Raw genomic sequence first — 19,178 nt, forward strand, 5'->3', positions numbered from 1 at the left:
TTATCACGATTTGCCTTGGATTGTAAATGTCACCACTACACTTTGCGTCGGGTTTGCATTAAAAACGTAACACAGATCCGATGCAAATTGTTTGTAAATCTGGGCCTAAAAGTTTTGCAAAAACATAGCGCCTTTTGGGCCTTATTTATGAAGGACTTGCGCCGCCGGTGCGTCACTTTTTCCCATGTTAAAAGTGACGCACCGGCGGCGCAAGTCCTTCATAAATAAGGCCCTATGTTTTTAAAGGGTTTTACCCATTCTGTATCTATGGGGAAATGCACGGATACATAAGGACAATAGTTATTTTGCCCGCACACATTCTGCTGTGCAAGCATGGCAACATGTGTGCGGGGAAAAACATGCGAGAATTGCACTAATTCAGTGTACAAACACTGATTCCTCCTTTAGCTCCCAAGTCCTAAGTGAAAAACATAGAATAACCAGTTAGATTTTTATATTCTCTAGGGCTACCATACCCTGTGATATTGATGGTCCAGTTTGTGTTCCCGCATTTCTCTTAAAAGGGCCCTTTGTGGTTAATCTGATTGAGTAATTCACGTGAAAATATTTGCACATGTTCATGTTTTCACTCCACCGGGAAAATATTTTCCTTATGAAAAGATTTGTCCCCTAAGCACTTAAAAAATATATATTGAGGTGTTTCCATCATCTTCGCACCCGGTAAAGTGCACTTATTTCTGACTTTGACAGATGTAATTTTGCATGCAAAATGTTTGTAAATACTCACAAAATTCTGAGTTTAGAACTATATACTGCATTTTGCATGGCCACCGCTCCCCTCCCTGTAACACTACTTCTACAGCCCCGATTTTAAACGAACGCTTGTGAAAAGTCCACCATACTGGCAGATTTTCTGGCATTATATAAGCACCCAGCTTCTCGAAAATCCAACTAGTCATAATTCTGCAAAACAGCACGTGGGTTTTCGAACCACGAGAGGGTTTTTATGTTTTTGCACAGATACATTGCTCTTAGGTGCGCGGAAAGAAAGGAATGTACTAGTTATAAGATGATTTGGAAAATCAAACATAGATAACTTAGCAGAGACTGCCCTCTTGTGATCATGTATGGGACTCCTACAAATATATAGACCTGTTTTCACGCCTCCGTGTGCGTGTTGAAAATGGAATACATTACATGATAAATTGCGTGACGATTTCTCTTTAATTTTAGGGACCCTCTGGCTCACCCGGATTCCCAGGAAACCCAGGTCTTCCTGTATGTATACATTTGTATATTACATTTGAATGCCATGTGATCGCTGTACCATGTGATGTACTAACACTATACGTATTTCATTCTTTCTCTTAGGGCATCCCTGGTCTCGATGGTCCAGCCGGCCCACCTGGAATCCCAGGTTGCAACGGCACAAAGGTATATTGAAAGGAAGAGCTAAGGTTATTATTGTAATATACCGTTCACCAAGAATACAGACTGGGAAAATGAGAATGAAAAGGCGTTTGTCACACTGCATGCCCCCCCTGGGGCCCAGTGACCAATTTGAATTTCACGTAAGTTGTTTAAAGGGGACATGCCGTGAACAATTCAATACTTGTCCTCTTAATCAATCTGACATCATCAACAATCATCAGCAAATGATATGACCTAATCAGGACTTAAAATTAAATGTATAGAGGAACAGTTACTCACTATCCCTGAGTATTTGCTACTGAGAAGTGCGGGTACTCTTCCATTATAAGCACTGTATTTCTGTTGAGAAGTGCAGGTACTCTCCTTTTAAAATTAAAGAAGTAAAGGCACTTATTACCTGAGTGAATCAGCGTATTTAAAGCAGTGGTCCCACTACATGAAGACTTCTTGTTGTGTTGTAAAGCCTGTTGTGATATCATTCGCTAGATTGCCCTTTTAAATCTGATGGTGATCAGATCCGCTTATCTCCTCATTGCTGGCATACAATCTGCTGTAATTCCTGACTCATGGTGGTATTCTGTAATAAATCGTCTCTTAAAAAGGGCAATTACCGCTTAATAGGCCTTCATGATGTAGATACAAGGCTACTGGCACGTAGGGCCTCATTTACAATAATTTGACACAGAGCAGTGCTGCACGTGATGTCACTGCTGTGCTGCCCTGCATCAAAAGAAAAAGGCAGGACTGCGCTGTATCGAGGAGACATTCCTGTCCTCTTTGACTGCGTTGGCGCACAAATTGGTGTCTAGTGACAACAACGGCACCCTTGCACCATGGTGCGAGAGTGTCTGCGTTGTTGCCATGTTTGTTTTTGTGCAAGAAGGGGCACCTTCCTACATAGAAACAATTGCTACGCCACCCTTGGGGAGGGGCACAGTTTTGATACATTCCCAGATTTAAGCTGTATTATAAATCTGTGGATGTGTCAAATACCATGGGCATTAAGGGGGAACAGCGTTTACAACGCAACTTTTACAACGAAGTACCTATACGACGCAACCATTACAACGCAAGTCATTACAACGACTTGCGCTGGGGGGCGCTCTAGGATAGGGAATAGTTTTAATTTACTATCCAACGCCTTCCCTACTATCCACGGGGACTGGAGTTGGATTAGTAAATTAAACTATTCACTATCCAGCGCCCCCCAACGCAAGTCGTTGTAACGACTTGCGTTGTAAAAGTTGCGTCGTAAAGGCATGCGTTGTAAAAGCATGCGTTGTAATGACGTACATCCGGCGTTAAGTGGGATCACTCACCGCACGCCCATGGCATGCCTCTCCAATTCAATGTGAGGCAATGCAGTGACTTGCACTGCGTTGCCTTCCACCATATCTACGAGGCCATAAAAAGTCATGGATGGTGGTTTTTTGTGACCTCGTAGATATGGCTGCGCACTTTGCGCCGCTGAACATCCAAAAAAAGTGAAGTTCTGGAGGTGCACGGGGCTTGTAAACAAGTCTCTTAGGGGTATATTTACAATAAAATGTTGGAGCGCAGTGTCACTCCAAAATTGTTAATGCTGTGCTCCAATTTTTAAAAAAAATATGGTGCATCGCTGCGTTTCACCTAATGCAGGTCTTAAAAAAGCAGATTAACACCAATGCAGGCACCCTTGCGCCATGTTGCAAGGGTGCCTGCGCTGCAGGGGCAATTGTTTATGTGCAGGAAGGGACACCTTGTGCAGGAAAGCCCACAGCAACACCCATTGCCTGCCTCTTCGCCGCAGGGGACTGCTGCATAAGGGGCCTATTTACAAGGTGGCATTAAGCCACATTAAGTGGCTTAACCCCACCTTGTAAATATGGGGTAGAGAGCAATGACATTGGAGCATAGAAAAAGTGACGCTCTGGTGGCATTAGGAGCTAGCAAATAAGGCCCTTAGTCTCCTGAGTGTCTTTGTGACATGGATTGATGATAAACAGGTTTTCTTTTGCCAGAAGTACAGTGTGGATAATATCCTGGCCCTTTTCATGCTATCTGCTTATCTGAAGAGGAGTCCTCTGTTTGTCTGTTTAATTGATTACAGGGCCTCCTTCAGTAGCAAGGACCGAGGGTTGTTTGGGGCAGAAATGTGAAGTTTGGGTCTCCGCCCATGGACTGTCAAGGGGCATTCATTCCATTTATTTCAACATATGGATATCGTTCAAGTGAGGACCCTATCAAGGGATTTCTCGATGCATCTATACTTACAAGGGCTTGAAACAGGGAGGTGTTTTGGCACCATTGCTTTTCAGCTATTACACCGCCAACATGGGGCATGCCCGGTGGGGAGAGGCAATGAGAGTTGGGTCTCCAAACCTTTTTTGGCCAAAACTGGGGGCCAATTTCTCCAATTTCTATAACATGTCAATGATACAGTGATATTACATCACACACAGATAGACCTATTAACGACACTAGAGTTCGGAAAATAAATTACATGTTAACATAATCAAAACCAGAATTATAATATTTGGCTAAGGCTACAAGATTGAGAAAAATGGCACCTTGGTTCAGAAAAAGTGAAGTCTGCACTAATTTCAAGAACATAGGTGTGTGGCTCAGGGATATTTGCAGCTTTTGATTTCACTCAGCAGTGCTGAAGAAAAATGGCCTTATTTGTGCTCTAAGGAATCTTAATTTAAAATCGATTTAGATGGTCATCCTTACGAAACTGTTACCTTGCTTGACCATTGGTAGAGCGGCCTGACCAGAAGGTATGGGCAAATTATCTGATCAGTGGCAATGTGCAGGGTTGAAAAGAAATTAACACAATTTGCTAGTCAATCACAAATAAGGCTGCAATTTAGACTGAGACAGGTGACTGTATCACATAAAGTGAACAATGAAATGGCAAGTTCTGGACAGGTTTTTGCCACAGTTTTGGACTGACTGTTGTCTTAAATAGTTGAAGAGTTGTATTATTTCTGTTTCCTCCTTATACAGAGTTAAATGGTTGTTTGCCACTGGAACTTTAAAGGAATGTGCAGCTTCTGACTGAAAATGTAGCAACATTTAATGACATATCTAATGTAAAAAAACAAAAAGAACAAAGACATACAAAAAAAATAACAATATAAAAAAACACAAGATGACACAACACAAAAAACCAGCCAAAATAGAATGCAAAACAACAGCTACAGTACAACACAGCACGCACAATGCAGACATACACCACAAAATCACAATAGCATAAAAACAATACAACACATTAAAACGAGAAATGTAGCACAACAAATATGCACATACACCCTGGTTCCACATCACCACCTGCACAAATCCTGTTTCATAACAAGGTGCAGCCGCGGCCGGCAGTGGGAGTACCTGCAGGGTGGTGACGTGAGGAGGGGGAGGGGCCGGGTGGGGGGGTAGTAATGTATGGATTACGGAGTTTTACAGGTAAGTAAACATTTAAATAAATAAAACGAATTTCGTTGAGGGGACTACATCACCAAATGCGATGCAATGCGCACAACGACATTTGTTTTATTTATTTAAATGTTTACTTACTTGTAAAACTCCGTAATCTATACATTACTACCCCCCACCCTGCCCCTCCCCCTCCCCACGTCACCACCCTGCAGGTACTCCCACTGCCGGCCGCGGCTGACAAGGTGATAAAGGTATTTGCACGATGTGCAACCTTACTTCCCACCAAAATCATTGCTGTCAATAGGTTTGAGCTCCACTTGGGATGAACATGTTCCTGATCCCACCCTTAAGAGTGAATTCTCAGCTAGCACTTGAGTCTAGTGCAGCAGATTTGGCAATTTATTTACCATCCAAATTCTAGAAATTCATGTTTAATTCTTATAGGAAAAGGAATGCTTAAAGTTATTTATCAGGACATACCATATTCAGAATTAAATTTTTCCAGTTACAAATTTGGCAGTTTAGAAGGGACTGAAGGCTTTTTTTTTTTGCAAAAGAACGGTTGATTAAGACTTTGTGTTAGCTTCGAGGAGTTTCTTTTGCAAATATTTATGGGCAGAAACTGATGCATCTCTGCGTTATAGCAGAGATGCATCAGTTTCCTTACGACGTGCAAAAAAACCCTTGCGCCGTCATGGGTGCGTCGCATTACCAATGCAGCGCACCGTGGCGCAAAGATTGACACATGGTCACGCTTCTTTTGATGCAAAGGTCACGCATTGCTGGAGCCGTGTCGTAAGCATGATGCAACTCCAGCAATGTTCAAGGAGACCTATAGTTATTGTGTTGAGTCACTCCTTATACCTGCATCAAGCAGTCGTAAGGTTGTGATGCAGTGGCGTCCTAAAAGTGGTGCAGTGAAATCTTGTAGATATCACTGCGTCACTTTTAAAAGGCTCTCCTGCGTGGGAACGCCCACCCTGCATACATTATACCTGACGCAGGTATCATGTGGCGCATTACTTACAACGTGATTCATCTCCCTAGATGCATCACATTGCAAATATGTTGCAACGTGGAGCATTGTTTCGCCGCCCCTGCATCAGAAAAGTGATGCAACAGTGGCGCCAAAGTGTCGCAAAGGGCTTGTAAATCTGCCTCTTAGTTTTTCAGAGGTTCACATTTTGGAAAGAGTTAATGGCTACGCCAGCGGTCCAATCAGGTGGGGATTTGAAGCTGTAATGGTGCAAATGTATTTAGTTTAAGAAGTGGTAACATGCATGGTTAAAGCAGTTACTGTTTATTTGTAGAAAGCAAGAGTGTTAAATTGAATATCTCCAACTGTTAATTTTAAACAGTTTTTATGTTATGTATTTATTGTGTGTTTTGTTTGATTGTAATTTAAAATTTACTTCATGGAATAATGATGCCTGTCTGTATTTTTCAGGGGGAGCGAGGCCCTCTTGGCCCCCCGGGGTTATTTGGCTCACCTGGAAATTTGGTAAGCTGACTTTTCATATTAATATTGTACTTTAGGATTTTCATCTTAAGACCTCTACATCAATGTATAATTCAAACAGTGTGGGCTTCTTGCTTGAATTCTTGGAATCTCTGTAATCTTGCATTAGAAATACTTTTGACGTATCTCCAGCCTTCAGGCTAACTGTACTTACACGCATTACCTACTCTAAGAGGACAGTGGAAATATAGCATGGGTTTCAGCCTCCTTGATTTATGATGGGGACCTCTAATATAAAGGATGTTTTCTGATTAGTCAGTAAATGCTTCCTAGACACAATGTGGTATTTCACCTCCTTATCTTCCACTAATATTATAACCAGCTCTAATATGTTAGATGCTAAAACATCCACTGGTTCTAGAGAAATAAGTATTTGTCTGCTAAATTTAACTTGATTATTACTATTGTATGCTGCTGTGGGAAAATGATATTTTAGAAAGCATGAATATTAAAACATAATGTTCTCTTCACAGGGACCACCAGGACTTCCCGGAACAAAGGTAAGCGTGACTGTTCGAAGTCTACTGCAGATACATATCTGCAACACATATTTTGGAAATACTATCAATCCACTGATTATGAAAGCAACCTTGCATTTGCATACCTTGCATTTGCATTGTTTTGTTTTTGCACATGCATAAGAAGTCACAAATGGGCATATCAGATTAGATGCATAATTTAGAGATACTTTAAAATATGGGTTGAGATGTATCTACAAATGCAGATGTTACATTTTCAACTTAAAAATAAATAAAGCTCCAGATCATCCAATACATCCAGGAATAAGTTCAAGAAAGGTATAAAGGCATAGAGGACATACAGAACGCAGGGCTAGATTCAGCTAGCATTAAACAAGCGTGGGTGCTTACCAGGGCCATGTGAATCAGTCTACCCAGCAGCGTATAACAATTTCTGTGGAATGGATCCATACTAATAACAAGGGACATGGAGGCAATGAATACAAAAGCCGGAGCCACAACCAAACACAAAGCCACAAATGTGTCAGATAAACTTTACCAGCCAAAAGGTTTGTAGGGGATAGAGAGAAATCACAATCAAAGGCGCCCTTTCCTGTCGCCCTCCAAGTGGCAGTCAGTGACCACCAGTGTTGCAGATACCAGCTAAGATAGACCTGAAATGTCAATTCTTTAGTGAGAAAAGTTGGATTTCCGTAAATATATCCAATTTTATTTTTTATTTTAGCTTCTTCTCTGAAATTTTGAAGTGATTGGAGAGCATTTTCATACGACCCCAATACTATTTTGCGGCAAACTTAACATGATAAAAGCCAGCCATAAAGAATGAACTGCCCGCTAAAATCAGTTGATAACGCACACTTTGACAGTAGATATTACTAGATGTAGCCTCTTGACGCCAAGCCTGAGAAAGAGACAGGAGCTTGTGCCTGTGTAAAGGAGCTTTGTGGGTGAGTGAGAGATTGAGTGAGTGAGACCAACTGCATAGCGTATACTACAGACCAAACCGTCTGTTGGTGCGGCACTTTCATTGCAAGGAGAATTCGGAAGGTGGCAGGTTCTGGGTTCAAATTAGTTACATTGATATATAATTGTTACAAACAGAAAGTAATTTTGCTTACAGTAATCCATATGGCTACCCAAGTAGCAGGACCATACAGTAGAGAGGGGGATGTATAGCAGCATTGATTGACCATAGATATAACTATGATAAATTGCTTGATACCTTCTACGTAACGATAAAGATACTAAAACCCCAATAGTAAGAAAACATGAATGAAGTTATATCTCTGTGCTAAAGATAGTTTGTCGGTCTTTTGGACAGAAGGCTAACACATTCACTGTAAGAACATATGTTTAGCCAGGCAGTCACAGATTAGAATCCCAGCTGTTCTCCTCACATTTCATCCGTTTGAGGCAGAGATAATAAGCATCCTCATTTTAGGCAACAATAAACAAAACATGGGTGACTGGAGATAGCTTTAGCAGCAAATTGGCACATTTCATAACATACTCTTACATGAGTTTAGTAGTAGTAGTAGTAGTAGAATGGCTCATAAGTCAAGCAGTAAGTTCATCAGCAAACATTGGGAAGAATAGAGCTGGGAAAAGCACTATCCGGCCAATAAGAAATTATAGATCAATGGACACAATTCGTTATTGATGAAAATAGGTACATGGTGGAGGAAAAAAGTGCAAACTGAGGTGGAGTCTGTGCCTGGTGTATTGTGGCTTTCAGGGTCTCCTCGAAACCCAAAACGTTTTTAGAATAAAAAACGTATAGTGTTCAGAGCCGCATGCTAGATGGCAAGTGTGTAGAACAGGTAAACCTACAACATTATAGACTGCTAACCAATTGTTACAGGTAGGTATAGTTTTCCGTACACCAGTTTAATCTAGTACAGGTTCATCAAACATTGTTTTACTCTTATTTCTTTTTTTAGGGAGACCCAGGCGACATCATAGGCCTATTACCATCCCGCATGCTGAAGGGAGAGCAAGGGTTTCCTGGAATTCCTGGATCACCGGTAGGTCAGAAAGGAGAAAGAATGTTCTCAGCATTCATTACCACTGCATTGACATTTTATTTGGCATGGTGTATCCTCAGAAGCAGCTTTTACTTTTCTACAGTTTTTGTTAAGTCTTCCTTCCAAGAACTTGGAAACCCACCTGTGAGGGTAATGGGGTTCAACACTCTAACCATGCTTTTTCTAGTAGGAGCCACAATGCGCAAGCATGCTTTATTGTTATTGGGACTGGTATGGTCCATGAATCACCATTCACCCAAATTTCAGGGGTAGTGGAAGTGGGATTAATTATTCATATTCGTTGGTTTCCTGGTTCTGACCCTGTGCCCCAAACTTTACTTTTCAAAAGTCTCTTCTTTGCTGCAAAGCTTCTAAAGTTTAGGGCAATGGTAAGAAGTAACATGAACTGGCAAAACCAATAGGCTTAGCATACATTTTGAGCCATGATTATAACTAAAAAATACCCTGTTGCAGTGGGAAAAAAACAGTTGCTTTCTGTATACAATGCATCCATTACTTAAAGAATTTAATAAGTGATGACTTTTGTGAAATATAAAATATTTAGTCATGCATTGCAATACAAGCACATCATAGAAGGTGAAATAATTCACCAAACTGTCAATATTATGAGGTGAGCACAAACTACTGCACTCAATGGAGCCAGGCCCACTCTATGTATATTTTAAAGAACTGGCAACAATAGATCAAGCAGACAGTTCTGGTTTTAAGTCAGGCCTAAAAAATACAGAAAGTAAACAGAGTTCTTTGAGCCCTGTTTACAATTCTGCTGCTTCCACTGCCTTCATGACACCATATTAGCGGGGTAGAAAAGGAAGTCGAAGGTGTACCTAGAGGTGGCACTTGCTGCCATTAGTAACTTCTAACTGACAACTATGATGTATCCCCATTGTGTAGCCTTTAACATGGGCTATGCTACACGTGTCAGTATTAGGGTCCAAAAAGGTAAGTGCCCAGGGCCTTTCCCAGGATACCTCCTGCTGCCATGTGGACAAGTATACCAGTGTGGACATAGGGATAAAATGTATGAAGGCAAAGGATGAAAAGAAATCCCAACGTCTTATATGTTTGCAGTGTGGACTTTTGGCGAAGGCACCCTAGTAACAGAATGTCTTTTAGCATGGCTGCTCTCTCCTGCTTAGGCACAGGCTCTGCAAACGACAGCCCTTTATTTTAGGAAGATTGAGGTTATGGGAATAATGACGGGATTAATGAGTAGCAATTTAAACCCTTCTCCGTTACTGCCAAAATAAAGAACCTTTTCCTACCAAACATGTTCAAATAGAATAAAAAATAGGGGCTGGGACCCAAAGTTTGCTTAAGAGCTAGTGCCCTGGTTGACTAATACCCAGGCTGCATAGATTTGATTTCCCCTCATGTCTCTTTATTCCACCAGCCTACATTCTCTGTCTATTTATCTCACTCGTATCAGGTTTACTGTTTTCTCACTTTTATCAATATTCTCCCAACTTTCCCTCCCTTCTTACTATTTATTCTTTCTCATTTTTCTCTCTCGGTTGCTTTGGGTTAAAAATAAGCCCCAGTCCCCAAAAATGAGTACCGGTGCCCACCATCAGCACAAATTAAGCGCTGCTCTTTGTTGGTATTGTTTTACTAGCAGGAAGTGGCCTTCAAATCTATGTTTTTTTCAATTTTCACAACTTGCCGCCTTTTCAACCTGCTGTTTGCCTGGATCTTTATCAGAATGTCTTGTAACTGCAGGCCAAGCTAACTCACATGGATGTCAGATAACATATTTTCTATGATACAATACTGATTCAAGTCTGGAGATGTCTGGAGTGTCGATAAGAGGCTCATGCACCAGCAGAATACGAAAAGATGTACCTAAACGCATCTTAAAGAATCTCAAAGATATCCCAGTCCATCACACATCTGCTCCAGATCACATTGCAGTGAATAATGGTCAGCTCTAGATTGTTCCAACCGTTTTCTAACTCTCATCCACTGCATTTTGAAATCTGTTTGTGGTTTGATTAAAAAAAAAATGTTTTTCCTTTTTCTTGTAAACAGGGATCTCCAGGACCACCAGGATATCAAGGACCCATTGGACCACCTGGACCAATAGGACTCGTGGTAAGAAAACATGTGTGCAATGTTGGCATGATTCCCAGACTCCAACCAATCAGTGGTACCCATTAAACATTCCATTAGATAGCTAGGGAAAACGGAATAAACTAATGGTAGAATTAGTCATGAACAGTGGCACAACTCAGGGTAGTGTTCTTTCCATTGTATTTTTCCCTATGTGGTATGAAATAGAAAGACAAGCCATATGCAATTCATCCTTGGTCGACTAAAAAGGGGCAGTCCAGCTTCACCTGCTAAGCCACATTTCCTCTGAACAGAAGTAACCACGCCTAGCTCTTGCCGTTTTAGCGAAGAGCCGTTTAAGTGCCTATGGAACAGTCAGCTATAGCATCGCCATCTATGTATGCCAGTGCCTCCAAGGCTTTCACCTAGGAAGAGGTTCACTGGTCAAAGATTCCATTCCCGAGTTAAACCTAACCACTGCCATTGCTCTCAATAGCATTCCATTACATACATTTTGCACTCCATGCCATTGTAGAGAGGCACCAACCACTTTCTAATCAGTCTGGGGCCAAGCCAAAAATGAAGTGCACACCACCAGTTGCTGAGGTTAACACAACAACTCCATCCATCACTTTTAGCTTTTTATCATCGAGGTGACCTGACTGCAGCTTATTTTCTCAAAATGAGACTGTGAGTTACTTTGGACACTGTCTTCACATTAATTCTACGACCTCCACTTTGGTGTCAGAGCCTTTCTCGATCAGTAAATTTGGCACATAGTTCTTTAGTAGAAAACTCTAATTGGTTACTGATTTTTCAGAAAATATGATATTTTCAGCCATACATGAACCCAGTTAATCACTAAAGGAAGATCATTAATATAGTAGTGCTATGTATATGTACAATAATGAGTGGTAGCAATGAGCCTTTTGCCTCTCATGGGAATCTTCGACAGGTGTGGTTCGGAAGGTCAACTTTATCATCTCCATTTCTGGCCTTGTTGACAGAGTGGATGCTTTTGAGCATTGAATGATGCAGAGGAGATGTAACGTATTACACTGTAGAAACTAACATATCTTCTTGAGTTGAATTCTGTTCAAATGAATCTAACAACTAAGGAATAAGCTTATGTGTATTCTGTGTGTGTGTGTGCAAACACACGTGTGTGTGAGTTGGTGTTTAAAGCAAAGACCAATACGTATCTGTCCAATCTGTAGTTTATCCTAATACAGGCGTAAAAACTCCACCCAAAGTCTGTCATCTCTGTCTATCACATAACAGGAACTACTGTATTTACTAAACCACATTTACTCAGTAGATGTGAAGGAAGTAGGGTGTATGGAACAATGGAAATGGAATATACTATGGAAATGGAACCAACAGCCACATGGATGTAAAGAAGCGTAGGACTTTAATTCTGCATACTTCAGGAAATCCATTTACAATTCGGCAAACGTTATGAAATTTATCAAATCCCAATAATGCTGGGGTATTTTGCTGATAAAAAAACATGATGAAAACATATTAGCTTTGTTCATTCCATAAACATTCAAGTGGTTATGCAGCTAAAAAATGGCACAGTCATATAGATTTCGATAGTGTCCAGAATATGGACAATTTGTAGACCAAAAGCAATAAATATCTTAAATTAATTTGGAACATTTGAAAAGATTCGACCTTTTTTCATTGAAGTATGGCTTGCTAGATTATTTGTCTCTTTGACTTGAGCCTTTTGGGACCTCATTCATGCCTTGGTCAACATTCACTTATCCACATATGCCTGGTTTTTATTTTAGCAAGACCAAGAAGCTCTGTGACTCTCACACTGTTTAGGAACCTTTATATATTCTGATGGCTTACTGCATTTAGCTTTGTCCACCTTTGGTGTTAATTTATCTAAAAGTTACTGAAAATTGTTCTAATAAAATGTAATCTTTCATAGGGTCTACCAGGAAAACCCGGACCACCAGGACCTAAGGTAACTGTAAACTTGTCCCTGAAGTATGCAAAACTTTTGGTGCAAATATTGGTGAATCAGTGTGTACATTAGAAGCTGTGCTAATTATCATTTTATTCATATTTCCAGGGGAATATGGGATTGAGTTTTGAAGGACCAAAGGGAGATAAGGTAAGTTGCTGTAAAATATGCGCAATGACGTTTGTCATGTTTGATAGTACTCAACTGTGCAAAGCTTACACGGTGTCACCTGCAAGAATTTAATACACATTTAAAATGTTTTTGGAGTACTTTCATTAGTGTAAGTCATACACAGCAATGGACAAAATGCATAGGTGGGCAGAGCATATGTGCATGTCTGTTCGGGGACTGAGAGAGCACATGAACACCATTGTGTGATAGCTGCTTGGTATTTAGTTAACCCTAAGTAAGTACTTTTCTCTTTTTGTGGGTCACTTTGTGCTGAGGTGAGTGCTAAGTGTAAGTCCTCTCTTCTTTTAAGCTATGCTTCCTGCTGGGTGGTTGTTAGGTTTGAAATTATGGGGCTTATTTACAAGCCCCTTACACCACTTTTGTGTCATTTTTAACATGGGAAAAGTGACGTAAGTGTGGCACAAGGGGCTTGTAAATAAGACCCCATCTTTTTCAGCCTGTAATTCTAAGCTGATCCTAAAGGAACATTTAGTCGTGGTGGAACGAGATATTGAAGCGGTCCGCATGAAGTCCACAGTTGGCAGATTTGGGTGTGATCTGAAAGACGTTTCTGGAGATTCCTTCTCCCGATCAGTAACTGGTGCTGTGCTAAGGAATTTCGATATTCAGGAGCAAATAATCTCTCCATCAGGGATACGTGCTGTGCAAAACCATAAATGGGGAGCCAATTTACCCGAATCAGGGGCACTATTTGCTCACACGCAGGATCAGTTGAGATTACTCCAAATAAATCTTGCATTTGTTTAGTCCCAACTTTTCTGGAGCTCCATTGGGTGGTTGGTAGATATGATCGTAGATACTTTTGAAGAGGTGAGGCATTCTAACCTATTTGCCCAATCTCTAGCCACTTGTTGTCATGAAAGGAAGGGAGAGACATATCCTTTTAAATGTATGGTAATTGATTGACATTTGATACCAGCACGAGTTTGAGATTCATAAGAAAGTCATAAATGATGCACTGGACGTGTTAATGGTAACAGGAACATAGATGAGTGAAGCGTCAAGGCTAGACTGCTCGTTTGCTGTGCTTGCCTTCCATGCAGTCATTAGGTTAGACTGGTCCCTGGGATGGGGAGCGGTGACTGTGATTTTTATGTAAAAAGGTCAGTTGTGTTAGTAATTTTTTATGCCACAAGTGATTTTTGAACAGAGGACATTGAAATATCGATTCTCCACCTTTGAGTCAGTGACAATCTGGCTTATTTAACCACCTCCTAAGCAGGCAACTAACCTCAATTATGTTTATTAAGATCTTTGCTAGGATATTTTTTTGGTTAGCTAGAATCAGTTATGTTGTGGGAGTTTTTTCTGTTGTATGGTGACGAATAAAACAAGGCACACTCAATAGGCACCTTTTTAGGAGTAAAGCGTTAAAAAAACACCTCACTCCATGAAACTCAATCGAAAGGATAACTCCTTGATTGGGTACTCAAAAGAGAGTTTATATCAACTACGAATTGTGCACAACAGTTCAGAATATCACTTGCTTAAGTTTTCCTTGAAGGGCTTTCTCTGCCAAGGAAGAATTGTAAACCACATATTGTGTCTCATTCCAGTTTTACAGCCTTCTCAACAGATAGTTTGGAAAAGACCATTCATAGGAGCATTTCAGACGTGGTCTCCTTCTGAAATGACTGAATAGTATAACAATTTGTTGCAGTCTTTGTTGATGACTGTGTACCTATTAAGTCATTGAGCAGTATAAGATATAATACATCCCAGGCTTGGTTTAAGGAGGAGCTCCAATCACTGCACTGTTAGGCGGGAAAATTGGAGGGGATATGGTAACACATCTTACCAAAATTACCCGGCTTAACCTGACAAACCTTAGCAAGATGTATTAAAAAAAGCCACCTTGAGGTCTAAAAAAGATAGCTTTACTAGACAGGTAAAAGAAGCAGAACACTATACCAAGGCTTTGTTTCAGACCCTGAAGGACATTGCCTGCCCTAAGACTGTGACATTATCACTTGAGTTAGCAGTAAGCTTGCGTTATAAGGTGGAGGTGCCTTTTTGGATGAAATCATCAGAATTGAATCTACAATTCCTGCATTCAAGCAGACTTGGATTTAACCTTCATTTGCCCTTGCATCATACTAGCCCACATAGACACACATAGGTGTGGAATTAAGGAGTACATTTATACTTACCCTATGTATACTTACCTTCATGATATTGTGATAGCGTATATCCTGGATACAATATTACACAGACTCTCACATACATTGTTTTTACCTATGTGATAGAGAGGTAATAATACAACTAGTTATAATTCCAGTATCTCTTGCACATTTTAAAACTACCAGTTCCACATACCTCATCATTCGGGAGGCTTATGCTTCTACTTGTAAAGAGCTCCAGAGGAGCCCTCCATGTGGAGCTTTTGGGCACCATGGTGAGGGGGTCCTGTTGATGAAGTATGCCACTCTGGATTCCTTTTAGGTGTTAGGTTTGGTTTCCGTTCAGGAGATATCCCCAAACAGGGTCCAAAATACGTTCTCTCCGTGATAGAGGATGCCAGTATTCCCCTTTTCTGAAATAGTGTTGGATGCTTTATTGTAATTACTTCTATGGCAGGAAGGCTATTTCTTTGACATATGTACAAATCATGTTATCTCTCTCCTCCCTTTGTGTATTGATCACAACATTACACCAACCCGACATGTTAGCCGTCTATACTTTGACATGTTTTGCAACTACAGTCTCACATTGTTTTAGATTCACATATTTAGTATTATTCTGTGTTTGACGTTGTCAAGAGTTTTTGTGTACTATTAAAATGACTTACAAAGGCATGATGTCACCTGTGTAACCAAAAAGATATATGTTCTCCAGCCATCCTAATCAGGATTTAGGGCAGACTATTCCACTGAGTCAGCCTTACTACTCGCAACGGAAACCCTGAGACAATGTGCTGATGAGGGTTATACCTCAGCCCTGTAGTGCTTGAACTGAGCATGGCTTTCAGCACTGTATCCCACGGACTCTTGATTCAGAGGCTGGAAGAATGCGGTGGCGGTGGCATTGCGCTGCAATGGCTTGCCTCTTTCCTGCTTAATCGTACTTTTCAAGTAGCCCAGAGGCTTTTTGTGTCAGAGACTCTTACTGTAACTCAGGGTCTTCCGCATGGTTCTATGTTGAGCCCCACCATGTTTAACATTTGCATTCGCCCCTTAGCAGAGATCATCGAAAGGCACAAGGTTAAATTAGTGTCATATGCCGAAGATACTCAGTTAATTGTGACTCTCTCCCAGGCAGAGGGTGAGCCAGCAAAACAATTTAAATCCTGCATGGTGGAGCTGGCCATGTGGATGGCAAACTGCTTGTGTAAAGTTACACTCCAACAAAACAGATTCTGATTGTTGGCAATGTAACATCAATTTGGACATCAGCCTGGTGGCCTGATTCCCATGGTCAGACCCCAGAACCCAAGTTTAAAGTCAAGAACTTAGGGGTATGGTTCGATTCCGATCAGCCGTCTAGCAAGGAAATGCTTGGGCACCCTTAAAACAAAAAAAAAAACCCTGGACTTACTCCCAATGGAGCCACAGAAAACCATTGCTCATGCTTTAGTAACGTCACCGCTTGACTACTGTAATGCTTTGTACCTGAGAGCTACCAAGGGTAATCTGAAAAATCTTCGAGAGTCCTAAACGCAGCAGCATGCTTGATCCTCAATCTCCCTAGAAGGACATCAGCATTGGCGGCCCTCGCCTATCTTCACTGGCTTGCCTAGAAAAAAGAATCAGCTTTGAAGCCATGTGATTCTGCCACAGAATCCTCTCCCATAAAGGCTCCAAATATCTTTGCACCATGATAAAGCCGTACTTACCATCACGCAACCCAAGATCCTCTTAAGCCAACTTAGTACGGGTTCCCCAAGCGTGTAGGGTTAGACTAGGGGCACGCTCTTTTTCCTTCCTGGCGTCCAAAACCTGGAATTCTCTACCGGCACAGCTGAGAGCAGTACCCTCTGAACAAACATTTAGGAATAAACTTAAAACCTAACTGTTTTGCTCCCTTTAGTATCTGCTGGTGCTATTCCTAATCTAGTTTTGTTGCTGTTTCATTGGAGTTTAAAAAGGTAATGGTCGCAGTGTGGAGACACCCGTACAGTGTAACTAAGCGCTCTAGAAAACATTTATTATTATGATTATTAATATAATCAAGGTACGAAGATGAGGGGTGATGAATAGAAAATATTTACACACACACCATATATATATATATTTATCACGGCTCCATTTTGATCCCTTCGGACGGATCCGGTGCTCTCAATATGGGTGGTGCGTAACTCCTGACTGGGTCAAGCTGGTAAATATTTCCTCTCGTTCTCACACAACGTACAAGCAGTGAGAATGCACTCCCATAATTTTGCTGCAAAATGCTTTACTGTGCACAGAACTTTTACGGCGCCCAACAAGTAGTTAAAGATTTCATACCTGGCAATTAAAAAACACAATTATCCTTTGGTTGGGTGGTTGCAATGTCACTGCAACAGCTGTTTTTTCTGCCTTAGCTGCGTTTGAGACTGCTGCCAAAATTAGGGACATATTATCAAGGACCGGTGTTAAAATTATCGCCGTTTTATCGACGATAATGGGCTTGATAATATGCTCTTGTTAATTCCCATAGAAGCCCATGTTTTGGTGTTAGCATGGGCTTCTATGGGAATTAACAAGAGCTTATTATCAAGCCCATTATAGCCGTTTTATCTGCAGTTTCTTGCCGATAAAACAGCAATAATTTTAACACCAGCCCTTGATAATATGCCCCCTAGAGTTCCCTGCAGAATGGGTAGGAACTGTTCACTGAAAGTGCTTTCATCAACAAGGGGGGAGCACTTTTGGCAAAATCGCTCAGTACTCTCCAATCCCTAAGTCAATGCAACGTGGTGGAGCTGGCGGCATATTCTGGGTTTCCAAAAACACACCTTCAAAAGTAGAAGAGAGTCTGGACAACAAAAACAATGTCTCAGGGGAGCTGGGAGTAATTTCCCCATGCAGGTGGGGATACTGATGATTTTTCCTGCTCTATGCCCACCATGCTGTGCACATTTGAATCTAAAGCGATCTCACAATTTAAAAGTAACCGCCACTTATTTGTGACAATAATTTTGTAGGTTAAAATCTATTATTGATTCATATGTAAAACACACAGCCTTCAATGAGGTTGCAGATACAAAATAAGATAAGGCAAAATAACTATTTAAATATGGTTTCATTTGAATATGATGCTAATACGTAGGACCCTTTGGCCCATCAGTAAACCTTATTGAGGAGTCTTATTGCAGGCACACCCATGGCTGAAATACTTAATTTCTGAATTTTAGAATAACAAGTAAACCTTTACAATTCATCTCTCATATGGTTGCACGGTTCTCATCATTTATATCCTGCTGATCATGCACTGCTGAGCCACCTTATTCACTATGTGCTGGTCACGAACATATTTTGATAACCGAGCCACCAAAAATGGTTCTGGAAAGTAGGTAGTTTGTGCTCCTCCAGATGTGAACAAACATAGGGCTTGATTTATAGTTAGGTTGATGGGTTACGCAGCCACAAACTTGACAGATATTGACTCCATCTTAATACAAGTGCATTGTGTCCTACAGCAATGTAATAAGTTGGATGGAATGTCCATCACATTTGTAATGGAGTCATCTGTTTGGCAAACTCTTAAGCAGGCCCATACTGTGAATTTACATTATTTATATTATTAATTTTCTTTAAACAGGGAGAACCTGGTGTTCAAGGACCTCCTGGTAGTGGTGGACCTGTTACACAAGAAGGGAATACAACCACCACTCTGGTAAAGGTAAGACAAAGATAAGCACATTTTGATTAAAAAAATAAACACATTTTTTACAGTAATTAAAAGAAAATTGATAATGTCTTCTACTTTTATTCATATCAAAATCTTGCATTTACTCTAGATGAGTAAGATCGTATTGATCCACATTTATAAGTCACAAATGGCCTTTTCGCTTTTACAGAGAAAATAAATACAATTTTCCTGTTTAAGATCATGCGACAGAGGCCATGTCAACTAAATAGATATCTTTGATATCTTTGATTTTGCTAATTCTGGGGCCTGCCTATTACAAC

The 19,178-nt window shown here is 40.7% G+C and overlaps 1 protein-coding gene across 2 annotated transcripts in view; it reads left to right on the forward strand.

The window, feature by feature from the left end:
* The window catches only part of COL4A1 (collagen type IV alpha 1 chain), a 515,832-nt gene that overhangs the window by 268,825 nt on the left and 227,829 nt on the right, over window positions 1–19,178 (forward strand). For both annotated transcript variants that reach the window (XM_086934756.1, XM_086934755.1), the window contains exons 5-13: window positions 1,195–1,239; window positions 1,333–1,395; window positions 6,254–6,307; window positions 6,799–6,825; window positions 8,745–8,828; window positions 10,878–10,940; window positions 12,841–12,876; window positions 12,985–13,026; window positions 18,808–18,888. In XM_086934756.1, the coding sequence (XP_086790882.1) occupies window positions 1,195–1,239; window positions 1,333–1,395; window positions 6,254–6,307; window positions 6,799–6,825; window positions 8,745–8,828; window positions 10,878–10,940; window positions 12,841–12,876; window positions 12,985–13,026; window positions 18,808–18,888 (495 nt within the window). The remainder of the gene's footprint in view (window positions 1–1,194; window positions 1,240–1,332; window positions 1,396–6,253; window positions 6,308–6,798; window positions 6,826–8,744; window positions 8,829–10,877; window positions 10,941–12,840; window positions 12,877–12,984; window positions 13,027–18,807; window positions 18,889–19,178) is intronic.

This window comes from Lissotriton vulgaris, chromosome 8 (assembly GCF_964263255.1).
Source record: "Lissotriton vulgaris chromosome 8, aLisVul1.2, whole genome shotgun sequence".
NCBI classification, from domain to species: domain Eukaryota; kingdom Metazoa; phylum Chordata; class Amphibia; order Caudata; family Salamandridae; genus Lissotriton; species Lissotriton vulgaris.